The sequence below is a fragment of the Orbicella faveolata genome, unplaced genomic scaffold, assembly GCF_042242905.1.
Source record: "Orbicella faveolata isolate gen_17 unplaced genomic scaffold, um_ofav_v1 contig_25, whole genome shotgun sequence".
Classification (NCBI taxonomy): domain Eukaryota; kingdom Metazoa; phylum Cnidaria; class Anthozoa; order Scleractinia; family Merulinidae; genus Orbicella; species Orbicella faveolata.
Genome location: NW_028301553.1, coordinates 14,938,624 through 14,957,770, shown reverse-complemented (window position 1 = coordinate 14,957,770; position 19,147 = coordinate 14,938,624). Strand labels below are relative to the sequence as shown.

At 41.0% G+C, this 19,147-nt stretch overlaps 1 protein-coding gene across 1 annotated transcript in view; it reads right to left on the bottom strand.

The window, feature by feature from the left end:
• Window positions 1-19,147, bottom strand: part of LOC110042058 (uncharacterized) — a 63,495-nt gene that overhangs the window by 33,496 nt on the left and 10,852 nt on the right. The window contains exons 12-31 of the mRNA XM_089294460.1: window positions 18,783-18,967; window positions 18,538-18,651; window positions 17,198-18,022; window positions 16,414-16,722; window positions 14,778-15,107; window positions 13,716-14,163; window positions 12,379-13,013; window positions 11,791-11,947; window positions 11,043-11,263; window positions 9,696-10,571; window positions 8,058-8,638; window positions 7,546-7,789; window positions 6,577-7,069; window positions 5,411-6,201; window positions 5,042-5,215; window positions 4,562-4,816; window positions 3,813-4,268; window positions 1,980-3,218; window positions 1,261-1,383; window positions 314-694 (exon numbers count right to left, since the gene is read on the bottom strand). Coding sequence (XP_089150586.1) covers window positions 314-694; window positions 1,261-1,383; window positions 1,980-3,218; window positions 3,813-4,268; window positions 4,562-4,816; window positions 5,042-5,215; window positions 5,411-6,201; window positions 6,577-7,069; window positions 7,546-7,789; window positions 8,058-8,638; window positions 9,696-10,571; window positions 11,043-11,263; window positions 11,791-11,947; window positions 12,379-13,013; window positions 13,716-14,163; window positions 14,778-15,107; window positions 16,414-16,722; window positions 17,198-18,022; window positions 18,538-18,651; window positions 18,783-18,967 — 8,837 coding nt within the window. The remainder of the gene's footprint in view (window positions 1-313; window positions 695-1,260; window positions 1,384-1,979; window positions 3,219-3,812; window positions 4,269-4,561; window positions 4,817-5,041; window positions 5,216-5,410; window positions 6,202-6,576; window positions 7,070-7,545; window positions 7,790-8,057; window positions 8,639-9,695; window positions 10,572-11,042; window positions 11,264-11,790; window positions 11,948-12,378; window positions 13,014-13,715; window positions 14,164-14,777; window positions 15,108-16,413; window positions 16,723-17,197; window positions 18,023-18,537; window positions 18,652-18,782; window positions 18,968-19,147) is intronic.

Below are 19,147 nucleotides of genomic sequence, written 5' to 3'. Positions count from 1 at the left end.
AAGGATTGATTACAACATTGTTGGGGGAGTAGGGATGGTGCAGTGGTGAGAGCGCTCGCCTCCCACCAATGTGACCTGAGTTCAATTCCAGCACGGTGTTACGTGTGGGTTTAGTTTGTTGTTGGTTCTCGCCTTGCTCCAAGGGTTTTTCTCATGGTACTCCCGTTCCCCCCCCCCCCCTTGAAAAACGAACATTTCAAAATTCCAATTTGATCAGGATAGAGAACCTGCAGGAAAACCAACTAAGATTGATGTGGCTTCCCCTCTGAATACTGTAATTTATTTTTTAATTTAACACTTGGATCATACTCACCTGTGGGGCAATGTAAACCAATAGGGCATGGCTCAGCATTATCTACTGAGGACCCAGTGGGACAAAAGTAACCTTCTCTGCATGGTCCGGTGGGGTAGGTTCTTCCTTGCTCAAAACAGTATGACCCAGCAGTACAATTTGTACATTGTTCTTTTTTCCACAGGCCAGTAGCATTTGAAAAGGTTCCAGCTGGACAGGACTTGGGAACATGGGTGCCAGTTGGACAGTATTTTCCAGCAGGACAGACTTCTGGATTCTCACTGACTGAACCTTGGACACAGAAATAGCCTTCTTGACATTGCCCTGTTTCGCTTGTCTTTCCACTAGAGTTACAAAAGTATCCTTCTGTACATGGTGTACATTGGCTGACGTTATGCAATCCTGAAAGACAAATTTATGAATCGTTACTTTCCCATGTAAATAAAGTGTACTGTTTGTTTTTGGGGTAAAGTGACCTAAATGAAGATAACCCTTAAAAACCAAATTGACACTACCTTGAGGAAGAGTTATAAATAAGAGTTATAAAAAGTACAAACTTTTAACTACAACAAAAAACTTTTATTTCCAAGGTGGAGCTATTTAAAGAAGTAATAGTTAAGCAATAGAGTACTTTTTCTGGGTTTACATAGCCTCATTTTAACGTGAGTGGAACTAGGAGAATTTGAGACATTTATTTTATGTAAACCCGAGGTTTCCATAACTTTTGATCTAATTCTCCCAACCCCTGAGTGTTTAGATGAAGCTGTGTAGACACAAAAACAGTCCTCTATTGCTTTTATATAATATTTGTCAAAACTATGTGTGAATCTAAAATGTCACAGCTGTGTTTACATTTACATACTCCCATCAAAAGACATCTATTGACCAATGCGAGAGTGTATAGCAGCTCAGTTATTTTATAATAAATAGCAGTCACAAAGGAGGCTTGAAAAGTTGATCAAGCTCACCCAAATCATTACTAAACGTTCCAGCTGGACAGGGTTCTGGTTCATCTGTTCCTTCCAAACAATAACTTCCTCGTGGACAAATATTTGCATCACTTCCTTGATCAGGTGTAGCAGACTTGGCCCCTGCAAAAAAAAAAAAAGCAAGTTTCCTGTCATCAAAGAAAACACTTAACAAGTGTAGATAACATCCCAAATTGCAATTATAGTATTACAACACCAGACGTGATGCTACCAAGCTATTTCTGAAAATTAAACAAAAACTGTTCATTGAACAAAACTATAACTGTTGTTGTCAAAACTAAAGATAAAAAACCAGAAAATGTTTACTCGCGATGTGCACACTGTAGACATTTAGTTGAAAGAACTCCAATTATGACTCATTTTAATATGTTTTGTTATGTGGCTAGCTTTGTGAGTGGGCAAGATAAACTGAATCCTGCACTGTGATTGACTCCCTGTGCAGGTGAAACGGCATTATCTTGCACACTTGGGATTACCTGCTGTGTCCCCCTTTTCCATATAATAAATCCTTTATTGACCAAGTTTGCTCAGTCAAGATGACTGGATATTAGACTCGTTCTTTTTTTTGTTATTTATGGACCTCCACTCTGCGTCAATCCATAAACACGCAAAAACAAGAACTAATGGCTAACATTCAGCCATCTTGACCTCAAGCTTGGTCAACAGCCCATATTTTATATTCACTGCACATAAATTACCTGTCTTGCAAAAGTACCCAGAGCTGCATAAAGTCCGTGGATGAGTTAAACCTGGCTCTCCACAATAGTAACGTGGAAGACATGGTGTACATTCACTCTGACTTGCACGGCCTGTTAAGTTGTTGAAAGTGCCATTTCCACAGGGGAATTCCTCTGCAAATCGGGTGCCATTAGGACAATAAAAACCCTCAGGACATAAGTACAAGTTATAGTTCTCTACTCCACCAAATGTAGCATTACAGTAGTAACGTGCTGGACATTCTTTGCAAGTGTCTTGTAGTGGTTCATCCTGGTAGTTTCCAGACTCGCACTTTGTAGGACTGTCAGCACCTTCAGTGCATTTATGTCCAAGTGGGCAACCGTACAAGGATGGCATGCCAACCGACTGCCCACCCGGGCAATAATAACCAGCTGAACACACCCCATCAGGAGCAGAGAGACCAGATGTATTACAGAACTTTCCAAGAGTACATGGCACACAAGCACTCACGTTTGTTGCTTCAATACCACCATAGTAAGTCCCCGGATCACAAGCAATGGGATCCATGGACCCTTCTGGGCAATAATTCCCTGAAGGACATTTACCTCCAGTGCTATCGGTTGGAGTTGAGCTGCTTGCCTTCAACTTGCAGAAGTAGCCTGCACTACAGTTGCCTTTAGGTTCACTAAGGCCTGCAACATCGCAAAATTTCCCTCCATCACATTCCCTTGGATACCCAGACCCTTCAGGACAATAGTAACCAGGTTGACATTTCCCGCCATGTGTGGTCGTCATATTAGATGCTGCACTTCCATTGCAATACCAACCGGGGCTACACAGACCTGTTGGCCAGGAATTCCCAGAACCTTCACAGTAGCTACCTTTTGGACATGGAAGGCAGGATGCCTCTGTCTTCTGCCCAGTCAAGTTGTTAAAGCTGCCTGGTGGGCATTGGTACTGATAAGGCTGAGTGGTATTGACTGGACAGTAATGACCACTTGGACACGTGTTATTGATAAATGTGACTGTCTTTTGCAGACAGTAGTAACCAGCTGGGCAAGCCTTGCATTCTTCCTGACCATACTCATCATTGTATGTTCCTGCTGCACAGTCCTCAGGCACATTGGATCCTTCAATACAGAATGTTCCTGGGGGACAGATGTCACCAATGCCAGTGTACTGGCCGAGGAACGTAGGGTTGGGGCATGAACTATTGGTAACATTGTAGCCATCAATGTAAGGTTTGTCAACAGAAACACCTAAAATGCAACAACAATATTTACAATTCTTATAAGCAGTATTTTGGGGGGGAAAAGGTACTATGTTATGTCGAATAGGCAGGCAGCTACATTTGACAATGGCAAAACAATCACCATGGTGAACTTTTGATGTTAACATTATGAGCCTTGACCCTTTGTTAGCCTGTCTTTACATACTACCCACTTTATCTGAACAATAATGTTGAAAAAAAACAATTACAATGGTAGTTTGAACCCACAACAGGTAGTCTAGGCCAATCTAGGAAATACAAAATAATCAATATCATTTATACCTAACAAGCATACTTTTCAACGCGCTAGTTGAAAAAATACTTCATACAGTGGTTAATTTACCTTTATCAACTTTACGTGCATAAATAGCCACGTTTTTAGGGACCTTATCAAAGTTTCTGTTATGCTATAAGCTAACATTAGACTTCCAATCATTTTCCCAATAATACATACACCATATCGATCATACTCTGACAATTCATCACGAAAGTAAATAAATATTGCAAGCAGTCTTTGTTGCTCTTATACATTAGTGATGTGCAATCTTCTTGTCACCATTAGCAACCAAAAGTACTTAATTACCTATTGTGCAGAAATAGCCAGCTGCACAAAAATCTGTTGGAGATGTCAGGTTTCTTCCATCACAGAACTTTCCAGCATCACAGTCCTTGCATTGCTTCTCACTGTACAAGCCAAGACGATCACTGTAGGTACCTGCTGGGCATGAACGCCAATCAAGACCAGTCCCCTCAGGACAGTAGTACCCTCTTGGACAGATATGGTATCCAATGGATTCATTTCTTGCGAGCTCCAGAGGGAAGCAATAGAAGCCATCAGGACAAGGGTCACAGCTGTCCCTCCCTGAAGAGTTGGTGAATGTTCCTGCAGGACATGGTTTGGGTATGGCACTACCACTGGGGCACTGAAACCCAATGGGACATTCAACTGGGTCTGGTATGGATGAGCCAGTTGGGCAATATGAACCATTTTTACAGGGATTAGTGTAATCAGCTTGACCAGGTGTGGAGCAGTAAAAACCTGAAACAAGAAAATGAATGATACATTGTTATTCAATCCTGCAACCTCCAGTTCTTTCCCATCAAGCCACTGATTTTCCCCTTTTCAGAACACAACACAATATCCCCAGCCAGGGCTTGAACCCAGACTTCTTGATCCAAAGGCAAACACACCAACCATGAGGCCACTGCGCCTCCAGTACAAAGTATAGAGAGAGGTTAATTCTTTTGGAACCAGCAGCCTCCTATATGAAGTTATTCATGCCAAGTTCTTTCGTCAGGAGAAACACCATAATTTGATTAAAAAAAACCTACCAGCAGTACAATTAATACAGTCACTGATATGCATTCTAGTGTAGTTAGGCTGGAATGTCCCAATGGGACACAATTCTGGTTCTTCATTCTGTCCCACACAGTATGTCCCTGGGTCACATGGGACTTCTTGTGAGCTAGATGCACCAGATGGACAGTAATAGCCTGGGTCACATTGTCCAACTGGAGAATCTCGTCCAGGCTGAGAGCAATGGAAACCAGCTGTACAGTTCCAACATTCACTGACATCTTTGTATGCTGAAGATGAGCAAATGACACATAAGTCAATGCAAAGAGCCAGCCAGGTATATTGACACAAATGCATCAATCAACAAGCCTAAAACTGATTAACACTTGACACTTTATCTTGTTCATTGCTGTAGTGATCAAACTATTAAAAGCCACAGACACACCCAGCCTGCTTAGTAATGTTTAAATAATCTAAGAAGACATTACATGTAGATAACTCTAGCCAAAACAGACCTGTGTCATTTCCAAATGTTCCAAGAGGGCAGTTCACTGGTTCACCAGTTCCTTCAGGACAATAATGACCAACAGGACAGATATTGGCATCGTCACCTTGATCAGGGGTAGCACTGGTTGCATTACGTCGACAGAAGTAGCCAGCAGCACAATAAAGATTAGGTTGTGGCATTCCTGAAGAAAAACAAAATGTAGTAATTAATTCTAAGAATTTTTGTAATTACAATTCCTCTGCAACTTTATTACAAAAGAGGACCATTCTTGCATAAAGTTAATGTTTGCTTCTGAGAGTGGGAGGAAACAGACCAAGCAATGACTTGTTTTTCACCATAGTCACCCTAACTTAGCCCATTGTGTTGACCAACTTACCTTCAACTGGGCAATACATGCCAGGCCTGCAACTGACACAGTCCTCAATTCTTGTGCGTCTCGTCCTGTTATTATATGTTCCAGGTGGACATGGGAATTGGTTAGGCTCTGATGTTCCATTAGGACAGACATAACCTTGTGGACATGGACGTGATTCATATTCTGAGTTATTTCCTGGGCAGTAATAACCTTCTACACAGGGTGGACACTCTTCAAGCTTTGGGAGGGGGCCGTAGGTCCCTGGAGGACAGGGTAGTGGTGCTTTTGATCCTCCAGGACAATGATGTGCAATTGGACATATGCCTCCATAACCTGTTTCCCTGCCATCATAGTGTGGACACGAATCATTGCTACTTGCATTGTATGCTGTTATGTTATCTCCGATTGGATCCGCCCTATCAAGACCATAAGCACACCAATGGCCTGGTGCACAGTCACCTGTGTAGTTAGTTGCATGTTCATATGCACAGTACTTTCCTGGATCACATGCCTTACACTGCGAGACTTTCTCTAATCCCTCCTGATCACCATATGTCCCCCTGGGGCATGCTTTCAAGTCAATGCCAGTGCCATAAGGACAATAGTAGCCTTTTGTACAGTTCTGTGGAACACCAGCTATTTTGCAGAAAAATCCAGCTGGACACAAAGAACATTCCTCAGCATGCGTGGTTTTGGCAAAGCTGTTATTTTGACATGGGATGGGTTCAGATGTCCCTCCTGGACAAAAATGTCCCACTGTGCAGAAATATTGATGTGGATCTTTCACACGGTTGCCACCTGGACAGTAGTACCTATGAAAAAATTGCCATTATCAATTTAGATTTTTTGTTATAATAAAACATCACGCAAACAATTAATAATACAGGAAATCATTCACAAGGGTTATACAATGTATTAATTTCACTCACCAAAACATTTTCAGAACATTAAAAGAAATATTAGTAGATTCAGTATGAAAATTACTACCTCAGCTTTTACAAAGTTACATCATTAGCAAATGTGCCTTATTTGTATTACTGACAGAAACATGACATTATCACGTTAACGCTACAAAAGAGTCAAAGAGCTACACATACTCTAAATTCAACTGAGACATCATCAATCACTTAGGAAAACCGTAAAAAGGATTATAACAAAACTGAGACAAACAAGGAACTAAAGAATACCTTTCTGCACAGGGACCAGTTACTTTTGTCAATCCAACGCCTTGGCAGTAATACCCAGGAGTGCAGTTAAAGCAATCATCAATGGACATCCCTTTAGTGATGTTTCTAAAAGTCCCATTGGGACACAGTTCAGGTTCAAAAGTCCCATTAACGCAATAGGCACCAGCAGGGCATTCAATCCAGTCAGCTCTTGACGCTCCTGAAGGACAGTAATATCCCTCTCTACAGAGTCCTGAAGGCTTCACCAAGTTGAACTCTCCACAATACTTTCCAGCTGTGCAGTTTTGACACTGTTCAACTGACGACAGTTTGGTCTCATTACTAAAGGTGCCTGGAGGGCACTTCTCAGGTTCTGCTGTACCAACAGGGCAGTAGAACCCAGCAGGACAAGGACCTGCATCTGAGTAGTTGAATGTGCCTGGGGGACATAATGTTGCATTTTCCGAGAAACCTTCTGGAGTAGACACAGATGCACCACTTCGGCAGAAATACCCTGTGATAAAACAATGCTTCTGATCAATGGTTTTAAAAATATGAATGATGACTATGTAGCAATGTTTGTAACATCAGTTGCAATGCTGTAAAGGCCTGTGACCTCCACACCTGAAACCTAATTCTATGAGCATTTCTACAGCTTCCGGAAAGGACACAAGTCCATTACATGTGAATTAACACCTTGGGTATAAAACCCGGTTGCTGTAGAGAAGGAATGTTCTTGGAAGTTTGAAAAGTGAATAGTGAACTGGAAGGATTTTTTTCTACGACTATGGTAATTAAAAACACATTACTCCCTTTAAAAATTTCAATGCTTCACACATAATATTGTAAATGTAACAATAAAGCTGTAGTAAAGACCTTCTCATGATTCCAAAACAACCTCACTCTACGTGCTCCTGACCAAACTTAATTAGAATCACCACTTCCCCTCAAATAACTCCTCCCTTTTGTGCCTGCTAAGAAGTAACTGACCTCCATCACATTGCTTGGTGAATGTGGTCTGCCCAAGTTCATCGCAGTAGTAACCGCCAGGACAGGGACTGCATTCGGTGATGTGAGAGAGACCAGATGCATTGCTGAACGTCCCCAGTGGACAGGGGAATTCATATGCAAAAGTTGTTCTATTAGGACAATAATGCCCTGGAGGACAAGTACTGTTTTGGTAGAAAACAACCGGGGCATAGCGGTTGTCACAGTAAAATCCCTCTGGGCACACCTAAAGGATAAAGGTTAACCAAAAAGAATGTAAAAGTTACTGTCAAATAAGAAAACATACAATTCGTTGTACATCGAGTTCACTATTTGTGCCACATTTTATTTCTTCTATTGTAGTAATAACTGTAGTACTGCTCCTTAAGAGCAGTAGTAATTTCTAATTCCCAAACTACATTTAAATGTAAGTTGGTAGCAGTTTATATCTTCTTTGTCCCTTACATGTAAATCATAATGACATCATGAACCCTCCCCTCTCTGGGAAGACTTACCTTACAGGTTGCCTGATTTATATCTTCCTGGTAAAATCCGGACTCACATCGCTGAGGAACTTTTGAACCTCTTGAACAGAAGTGACCTTGGGTACACTCAAATCCATTTGGATCTTTAACTTTCTGTCCAGGAGGACAGTAATACCCAGCATCGCACTTGTCTGTCGGCTCTGTATTTCCCACTCCTTCACAATAATAACCACTTGTGCAGTTAGCACAGTCTTCTACCCTCTCATTTCGGGTGGCATTTGAATAGGTACCCTCTGGACAGCGTACAAATGTGGAGCTTCCAGCTATGCAGTAAGCACCTGCTGGGCACTCGCTTCCAGTGATGTTGTCTTTGGGTCTGGGTGTACTTGAGCCTCCAATACAGTAATAACCAGCAGCACAATCATCAGATGGTGCTGATAGAGCTTCACTTCCACAATACTTTCTAGCTGGGCACAGAAGTGGTTGTGAGCTTCCCTCTGGACAGTAGGTTCCATTGAGACACTTTCCACCTTTGGTGACAGGTCTTGCTGCAGTTGTACCTCCACTACAAAAGTATCCGGGATCACAGGGTCCAGTCACATTTGAAAGTCCTTAAATCAAGACATATGAGGTACTCAATACCAGGGCAAGATTTTAGTCCATTGTTGGTTATTTAGCCTATTAGTGCTCATTACTGGTATCATCATGTTTGATATAGTTATTTTCTCTTGAATTGAATAAAAGTCATGGTCCAGCATAAGACAAAAGTTGTTTGCAGGCACAACAATGTGAGCACTCCAAAATGTTAAATAAAATATTCCAGTGGATCTTAGTTTTTTCCTATGTTAACTAAAATAACTACTGGAACTCCTGAAATTCTGAGGAGGACATCAGTAGGGTAAAGTTCCATATCCAAGTACACAAAGACAAGGTCAATGACCAGAGCTTGAACCTTGCTCAAGTCTTTCCATCTACCTTTCCATGGCAGGAAAAAGGGTTTCAAAATCCACTTGCCCAGTGGGCCAGTAAATTTCAGTTTTCAGTTGCCCTCACCTAAATATTTACTTGCTGATGTGGCAGCCAGTATGGAAATCAGAAGACAAATGCGAACAAAGTATGTTTGGATTCCTAACTAATCCAAGTTTTCAACCTCATGGTTATCTAATCTTGCAATCTTGAGTTTTGAAATAGTTTCTGAGTGGAAATTATCATTTATCAAGCTGACATTTTTATATAGACTTGCAAGACTACGGAGACTAAATTCACTTGCCCACCGGGCCACTGAACTTTTATTTTCATTACCACTGCAATAATTTATTTTTATTACCAGTGCAATATAAACCTCTTGGACAATCCTGGCACTTTACTTGCCCCAGGCAACTGAACCTGGGGTTTTTTCTGCCCTGCTTCCCAAAATGACCTATTTAGGCTTGATAATAATAACCATTTAGCAATTTATCACTGCAGTTTCAAATAACTAACCAGTTTATTCATGAAGGCAAAATGTTAATTGTCATTTGCATTTATTTCCTAATACCTACCTGCCTACATTGTACCTCCTGATCTACCTACATGCACCTTCAAATGTTCCTACGTACTGTACCTACCTATGTACATAGTTTATTTAACAAGGCAGGTTGGTACATAGATTTTCATCTGTCAACTGACCTTGTCTATCACAATAAAAACCGGCTGTGCATTGCACACATGCACTGACAGCAGACATTCCTGTCAAGTTGTTGAATGTTCCTGCATCACAAGGGTTATCAGTAGCATAGCGTGTATTTCGTGGACAATAAAAGCCTGCAGGGCACTCCAAAGGAGTTGTACTGTTACCACTGCAATAAAAACCTCTTGGGCAGTCCTGGCATGACCCCTGACCACTTGCATTGTTATATGTCCCTGGATCACATGGCTCAGGCCAAGAAGAGCCTGCAGGACAGTGAAATCCAGGAGGACAGATACCACCATAAGATGCATTAGGTCTTGCCGTGTGGGAACCCTCAAGACAGAAGTAGCCTGCATCACATGGACCAGTTACGACATCTTGATCTCCAAGCTCACAATAAGAACCAGCAGTGCACTGGGTGCAATCATCCTTTGATTCTAATCTGCCAACATTACCAGGTGCAAACGTTCCAGGTGGACAAGGTGTAGGCTGAGAAACTCCTCTCTCACAGTAAAAGCCTCCTTCCGGGCATTCACCAAACCATTTTGGAGTACGACTGTCATCAGGTGGTGTTGATACCTCGGCACCTTTCAAGCAGAAGTAGCCTGCATTGCATGGACCAGTCACATTTGTTAAGGCAGCAGTCCCACAATAGTGTCCCTCCAAACAGTACGAACACTCACTCTGTGTGGTAAGCCCTGTCCTATTACCAAAAGTGCCTTTAGGGCAAGCCTGTTTTGCACCACTGTTTTCAGAGCCTCTGAGGCAGTAGTACCCTTGAGGGCAAGGTGGAGGGTAGATTGTTCCTCTAAGGCACTCAGTACCAGCACTACACTCTTTACATGTAGCTAGACCCTCAACATCAGCATGAAAACCTGGAAAAAACATAGTGACCAGAGTTAACTTATTCAATTTTTTTCATTTCAACAAGATGGCATATAAAGTGTCCTTTTATGAGACCACACCTACATGTAAGTAAAAGGGAATCTTTTGACATTTTGTGAACAAGGTCATTTGGCACCCTGTTTGGGGCTTCTCCTCCAGTAGTTCAAGACAAAATTGAGGGGAATTTTGGTTCATTGTTCATTTTCAAGTTCTTCAAAATACAAGATGGGAGTATGCACAACATTAGGTCCTCTGGTAATTCCCTCACCAGCAATAAATTCTCCTATGTAATGAACAAAATCAACTTCCCAACAAACAATGGCATTGATGAAAAATGTGGTGGTGCTGTAATCATCTGACGTGGTATTATAAAAAAAGATTCAAAAGATAATGAACAATATTCACACCAAACCACAATAGTTTTTCCAACACCAAGAAGGTACCAAATGTAGTTGCTGTACCTGGTACACATTTTTCTGGTTGCTTCCCAGCTTCACAAAAGCTCCCTCTTGGGCAAATCCCACCAGTGGAATCATTGTTGGGTTTTGGTATTTTAGCTCCCCCTGAACAAAAATAACCAGGAGCACAGGGGCCAGAAACCTCAGTTCGTCCTGTACCATTGCAGTAATGGCCAAGATCACAAAGTGTACAGTCATCTTCAGCCTGGCCACCAGTTACTTTGCTGCAAAACAAAAACAGACCCAATCCATGACTACAGTGTAATGTGTACTGTACTGTTGGCAACTGACACTGTCTAATTTAATTGTTGTCACATTGGTAGATTACAACATGCACCAGTATCACTTGGCACTTTGGCTAGCAAATCCAATCTTGAATGCCTTGAATTAAAATCTCTGAGAAAACCCCTCCCCCTGAAAGTGGTACATGAAAATGAGATGTCAAAAAGAGGTAAAAAACTTTGCTATGAGGGAAACATATCATTTACCTCACTCAAACAGAAATAAAGTTTAAACACGACTTCTTCACGTGACGATGTTGTTAACACATGATCACACAAGAAATAGCCTATGGCAATCTTTTCATGCAAAAAAAAATTCATCATGTTCATTCATTTCTGATATTCTTTATGACAATGTTACCCTCAAAGCCTGAAACTTTATAAAGAAGGTCACATGACTACTGGCAACATAAGTCTTAACATTAAAATAACTAGAGATGAAGCACAACATAGAAACCAATGAAACTCACCGGTATGTTCCTTCTGGGCACTCTATTTCATGTGTGGTCCCACTAGGACAGAAAGATCCTGCAGAGCACAGCCGGCCCCATTCCAAAACACCAAGCTCAAATGTTGGTGTTGGTCGTGTTGCATTGTAGAAACAAATGTAGCCTGCATCACAAGGCCCTGGTGAGATAGACAGACAAAATGGTGGTAAGCCCTATAAATTATTATAACGTACTTGAAAATTTTATTTGAATATAAGATAAAACAAAAACAGTTGTTATTCTACAAATTTCTGATATTCATTTTTCCTCCTTCCAAGATGCTCTTATCTCAAAATTTTTCCACCCTGGTGCAAGACTTGCACAACCATTTGTGGTTGAGACAAACACAAAGAGTGCAAACTGTCCCAGTCTCATGCTTAGTGCATTTAAAAGCCCACTCCTTAAACTGTCACTTACTAGAAGGATCATACATGTATGTAATAAAAAATGTCTTGAGTACCTGTTTTCCTATTTACCAGCTCTCCCCCCCCCCCCCCCCACCCACCACCCCCACTCTAAAGTGTTAGGAGGGGGACAAAACTGCAAAGGAAAAAAAATAAGATCTCATACCTGTGGGAACACTCTGTGCAGTTGGATTACAGTATTGGCCGGGAGGACATCCTAAACAGCTTGAGTTGTACACCTGACGAGTGTGGTTGTTAAATGTTCCCTCTGGACATGCAAATTGTCTGTCTGTACCAGGTGGACAGTAAAATCCACGTTCACACTCTTTACCACTGGTCATGTTCTTTGTATCGCAGTAAAATCCTGGTTCACATGGGAGACAGCGACTTTGCTTCTGATGTGGTTGATATGTCCCAGGTAAACAAGGCTGTGGCTCTGAAGATCCCACTGGAGTGAAGTGCCCAGCAGGGGTAATTGTCTGATTGGGTAGGATGGATCCCTCTGGACAGTAATACCCAGCATCGCATGCTCCTTCCGGGGCTGTAAGCTGCTGCTTTGAACAATAGTAGCCAGGATCACACAACTGACAATCCTGGTCACTTGTTCCACCAGTGCTCTTACTGTATGTTCCAATACGACAAGAATCAAATTCAAAGGAACCTGCCACACAAAATGTCCCTTGGGGACATGGTCTCCCTGTAATGCCATCATTGGGTGTTCCAGTGTACGCTCCACCATAACATACATAGCCAGGGTCACACTGGGCTCTTGGAATGGACAGACCCTGTGCATCACAGTACCTATTACACAAGCACAACAACCTTATGAGTTAACTGTAAACCACACTACATTCCTTGCAAAACATTTTGGAGGATAATTTCGCCCAAAAAAGTGTCCGAAAATAGAACTGTCCAACATTTGAACACATCAGAAATTTTAAGCATCTGAAAGATTTACATTACAGTATAAAACGTTTAAATATATGCTAGTTTCTCTTATAGAGTAAACTATGGTTGCATAACGGTTTGATAGAATTGTTACTCTCCCACCGGTGTATCTGTGAAACCTTGAGGGTCCAGTAAAACTATCATTTTCCACAGATGTTGTTTCAGTCTAAAAGATGTTTTGTAAGTGTAAATTTACATAACATTTATGTTTCAGCAGAGTCTAAATTTTTGTGCAAAATTGAGATTCAAAGTGTCTGAAAATTAAGCATCCAAAATGAAACTAGGTGATCAGCAACTTTGCCCTAGATTAGCCTACTGATCCTACAGATGACTAGACCCCAAAAGTCAATTTTGAGCACTGTTGTCCAAAGTTATAGCAGCTTGAAAATAGCACACTTATGCTTTTTTTTCTCTTAAAACCACTACACAGGGTACTTAGAATAACACTCCTTTCGCACAAAGGACAGCAAAACCTGCAGTGTTCGTTGTGGCAAATACTTTGTGCATTACGTAAAATACTAAGAATTATTTTGTCTAAACCATACACATCCATACCAGCCAGGTGTACATGCAGTACAGTTCTCAAGGTAATAAGCCCCGCTGCCATTATTGAATGTTCCCAGAGGACACGGTTGAGGGTCGCCTGACCCAGGTGGACAGTAGTGACCAGTTGTACAAACAGTGGGTGTCTTAGATCCGATTGGACAATAATTTCCTATAATGCACTCTTTACAATCCTCAACAAACCGCCCTCCTGTCTCATTGAGGAATGTTCCCTTGGGGCAAGGTTCCTGTATTGGTCCATAGGAGCCAATACGCAAGCTTGAGACTCCATCTGTGATGTTTGTTGGGCAGTAGAAGCCTTGATCACAGTCACCGGTCTCAATGATGGATTGTTCAAGACAGTATTTTCCAGCCGTACACATTGCACAGTCATATACACTCTTTCCATTGGTGTTTGGGTTGAATGTACCAACAGGACATGGAATTTCTACAGGGTGACCTAGAGTGAAGAAAAAATTAGAAAAAATAGTAGGACTGACATTTATTTAACTTTTGAATTTGGATACTTCAATGTACATGTACCACTGTAAATGACTTGTTTGCAGAGTTGCTGTTACCCCTAAATGAGATGCCAGTCCATTACTGGTAATCCCACTAGAATTTAGTTAGGTTTCATGAACAATCCTGCCTGCATCCATCTGTGTACTGGCTAATCTAGCTCAACAGAGGCTCTTAGACTGCGTCAAAGCCAAGTGAGGACCCTGACAGAACCTCTTTAACCAACACATTAATTATTAATTTTTGTCCCCCGATCTCAACAACAGAATAATGTCAGGAACATTTCACATTGGTCACATCTTGAAGCACTTTTAAAAGCCTCTGCCTCTGTGTCCAGGTTAAGATATTTATTTTTTGCCTCACTGATTGTCATACAGTTCTCATAATGTTTGGAATTAAGTAGTTCACCAAGATATTTTTCAGTTCTTTTGTTTATGACAACCATCTGTTTGACAGTGTGTTCACAATATAAGGAGAAGCCAGATGTTGATCATTTTTCACAACTGAAGTAACATATACATGTACCTGTAGTTAGATCACATGTAAATCACTGACCTTCTGGACAATAGTGTGCCTTTCTGCAATCAGTTGCTTCACTGACATTTGACAATCCTGCCTGACAGTACAGACCAGCAGGACACAGTTTGGTGGCATTCATCTCTGCTTCGGTTGTGGTCTCACTGTCGCAATACCGCCCAGCCAAGCATGTCTGGCACACTGACTGCCCAGGATTTGTGTATTTCCCCTTGCCACAAGGTTCTGGTGTGACAGTGCCATTGAGACAAAAGTGTCCTGCGAGACAGGGAAGGCAGTCACCTTTACCTTTAGCGGGAATTCCAACAACCTCACCACTTGTCGCATTGAAACCAAAAGGCATGTAGGTTCCTACAAAAGGAATATTCATGTCAGTTTTAAAAAACATTTATTAATAGTAATGGTTTGCATATCAGTAGTTCATAAAGTGTGATCAACTGTGCGATGATAGCCTTGACAATAACTGCTCTTGGTGACTGACATTTCAACAGGGTGAGTATTTAATGAATGTGAATTTAGTAATAGTAATTGGACTGAGTGGAGTACAATTCAGGGAGTGATCGCTTGAGTAATTTGAAAATGAGATGAGCACAAAGTGCAAGGCCAATTTGATATTACGAGCACAATTACTCCCTGAATTGTACAACACAAGGTCCAATTACTAATTAATTGTATGTATAACAAATTTCGGAATAATTAAACATGTCATTTGAGAACTTCTTTTGAGCAAAAAAGTTTGAAGGGCTTTTCATAAGTTTTAAAAACTTTAGGAAACATTGAGAAGGAATCCATTAATGCATGTGTAATCAATGTGTGAATGGCATAGGTATCTAATTACAGGTATTCAAAGTTCAAATTGGATACCTGTAACTGGACACCCACATGATCATGCACCAACCATGTGACAAATAAGGGCACGTGCAGAGAACCAATAACGATCAAGAATTTTGTTATAGATACAATTAATGATATTATAGGTCTGGTCTGTTGGCCCTGTTAGACCACTTCTGATGTGATAAGAAACACGGTCAGTTCTAGTAAGTTTCTATCTGTCTTCTTTTAGTCCAATTAAGTTGTTCTGTTTGAAGCCTGTTTATTGTGGTGAATAAGTGACTTGTTATTCTTGTTACACAGACAACAGCTATGTTCTCAGCTACCCACCTGCCATGTGTAATCACACTGTACAAACTACATTTATTATTTAAAAAAACTGGATTCTGGGCATTGAACATTGCCAAAAATAGCTTATTAAGGCTTTTTCAACAGTTTCTGTTGGGACCACAAATTCAACCTAGGCCAAATTTAGATAATTTGGTTATAGAGCTCCACTTCATTAAACATGTTTTAGCAAATCTGGGGTTAGGAAAAATGTGACTACTGAAGGCCATCATCAATAGCCAACACCTACATGTAGGCTGAGTCTGTTATCACAGAATTTAATCATAGAACTTTAATTATGTCTTTTCCTTTGACTTATTACGGTTGACCCTGTTGGCCATGTTACTTAAAGTGTTAAATATATTTGTCATATAAGTGCACTTAGTTTTAATGATAAAATTTTACCTAGTTATCAGAGTGAACTACTCTTAGCTCCAACACCTTTAAGGCATGACCATGCTGATTACATGTATAGGAAATATAGAAACCCTTAACTAACCTATGGAACACTGCATAGGTTGAACTGTTGCCTTTTCACAGAAATGGCCCTGAGTGCAGTTAAGACATTCATCAACTCTGGCTTTAGCATAATCAGGATTGTATGTGCCATTAGGACATGGAAACTGCTCTGCCACACGAGTGCCACTTGGACAGTAATACCCTGGAGGACAGTCGCCTCTGGGTTCTGGTTCTCCACCTGGACAGTACTTTCTTTCAGGACAAATGTCACACTGGGAGGCATCAAACAAGTCAGAACTATTTGAGTAAGTTCCAGGAGGGCAAGGAAACTTTGTCGGTGCTCCTGTCCCTGTTATATAGCATAAAACAAAACCAAACCATGTGATTAGTGCGGTAAGCTTTCCACAGCCAATTTTGAGGAATTTAATTAGTATGCTATATAATACAGTTTGATCATGACATTTGGGCAATACTGTGTCCTAGCTGGTATTAGAATTGAACAAGGTCTCTGATGCTTTAAATAAAAATGGATCAACTAGGAAGTGAAAACAGAGTACAGATTGAAAAAACTGGAAAAGATTGAAGTGCTCTACAAACTTGACAACTAAACCACAAAAGCATGTGTAACAAAGGATGCCTTTATTAATAATCAGCTACCTTTGAAATAGGAAGGTTACAACTAAACACACTTCCAGGCAACAAACAAATAAACAGTCAAACAAATATTTAGATTCATTTTACATCATTATACTAGTTAGTTCCTGCCTAGGTAATTAAGCTTTCACATCACACTCCTTGTATCATGCACAAACTTCATAACACACCTGCTGGACAGAAGTGTCCTTGGCGACAAACTTGCCAAGTGTTGTTGTTGTTTAGGCCAGTACCCCAGCCGCATGACTTTCCTTGTGGGCAGATCAGACATTCCTCTGCAACAGTCAGACCTGCTTTGTCCCCAAACGTTCCTGGAGGACATGGAAACTGATGACCAGCCACTGTGCCATTTGGACAGTAATAGCCTTCATAACAGAATAATGTGGCATTGACCTGCCCTGCCTGAGGACAAAAGTAACCTGCGGTGCATGGAATACAGTTTAGCAGGTGGCCCACATTCCAATCTGGATTGTACGTACCTGGTGGGCATGGAATAGGTGTAACTGTAGGTTCAGTCAAAGAACCATCAGGACAGTATGACCCAGGAGGGCACGCTTTACACTCTGTGTAATTTGTCAGTCCAAAGACATCATTGTAAAATCCAGCATGACAAGCAAATTGTGTCCTTGAACCAGTGCCGCTGGGACAATAGTACCCGGGAGGACACAAAGTGGGTTGAGTTGAACCAGCCTCGCAGTAGTTTCCAGGAGTGCAAGGCAAACAAGCTACAGCTCTAGCCGTCTGGTTAACATCTGGGTTGTATGTGCCAGCAGGACAAGGGAATTGATTAGGGAATTTTGTTCCAGTGGGGCAGTAATGGCCTGCTGGACAAACAAATGTGTCAAAACTGACTGTGCCACTCTCTTGACAATAGTAACCCATAGGGCATGCCTTGCAGGCTTCCTGAGATTGGGACCCATTAAAACCGTTATATGTTCCTGGTGGGCATGGGAAAAATGTTCGGCCATCACACCAGCCACCTTGTAGGCACACATCTAGAAAAGACAAACATATAAAAAAAAGTTTTGAATGGCTGCAATTGTGATTACAACTACAAGATGCAAATCCCAGAGTACCCACACATACACACCCACAGAAATAGAAACATGTATTGTGTTTCTGTTGAGTATAAAAACACAAATGGAAGTTTGGGAGAGCTTTTTTGAGTCCTCCCAAACTTTTATGAGTGTTTCCATATCTCAAGAGAAACACGGAGAATATGTTTTCTATTTCTATCAGAAAATTCAGCAACAAAAAAGTAAACAACTTGTTTAATTTGATCACCAAAATGTAAATTCTTCCTGCTCACACCATAATTATGTCAGCAGCTCGTGCTAGTTCTGCAATTGAATCAAGTTAATCAGTACATGTATTTTCTTTTGGGTATTTTCAAATTGCCCTCAGTGGCTTTGTCACAGCAGACAAAAGGAATATTTGTATCCTCCAAAGTTCACTTGTAACTATAGCAAGCTGTGTAATAGCAAGTACTTGATAAAGTATGTTAACTTGCCTTCAGGTGGGCTATCAGTGGTTGACCCTTCTTTACATCTAAATCCCCTTTTGCAAGGTAAACATTGTATCCAGCCAACGTTGGAATAATACCCTGGAGGACATGGCTCAGGAGCTGAAAGATACAAGCATACAGTAGTTCAATAATTATTACTACAATAATTATTGTTTTTTGAACTTCTGAACAGACTTTTTTAACATAAGCAGGGGAAGTTATCACTTTCTCAGAATTAAGATTGATCTTACATGCTGGATCAGCGCATTGGTTGCCAGCCTCACACAACTTGCAGTCTTCTGCATTTCTCTCACTAAAGTATCCTGGTGGGCAAATAGTGGGCCCCTCTGTGATGGATGGGCACTTGCTGCCTGGGAGGCAGAGGGTACACTTGATCTGAGCCCCTAATGAATATGTTCCATTTGGACACAGATTCCTGCATGGAAAAATGTTAAGTAACGCAGTTGAGAATAGTAAACACATTATTTGTTCACAAATAAAATTTTATGCAACAATTGAGCCATGTATTTACATAATGATTTTACCCATTGCGTGAGGAGAGGTTGGGAGCTAATGGTACCGAGGAAAATGTTTTGAATTTTGAATCTGCAATGAT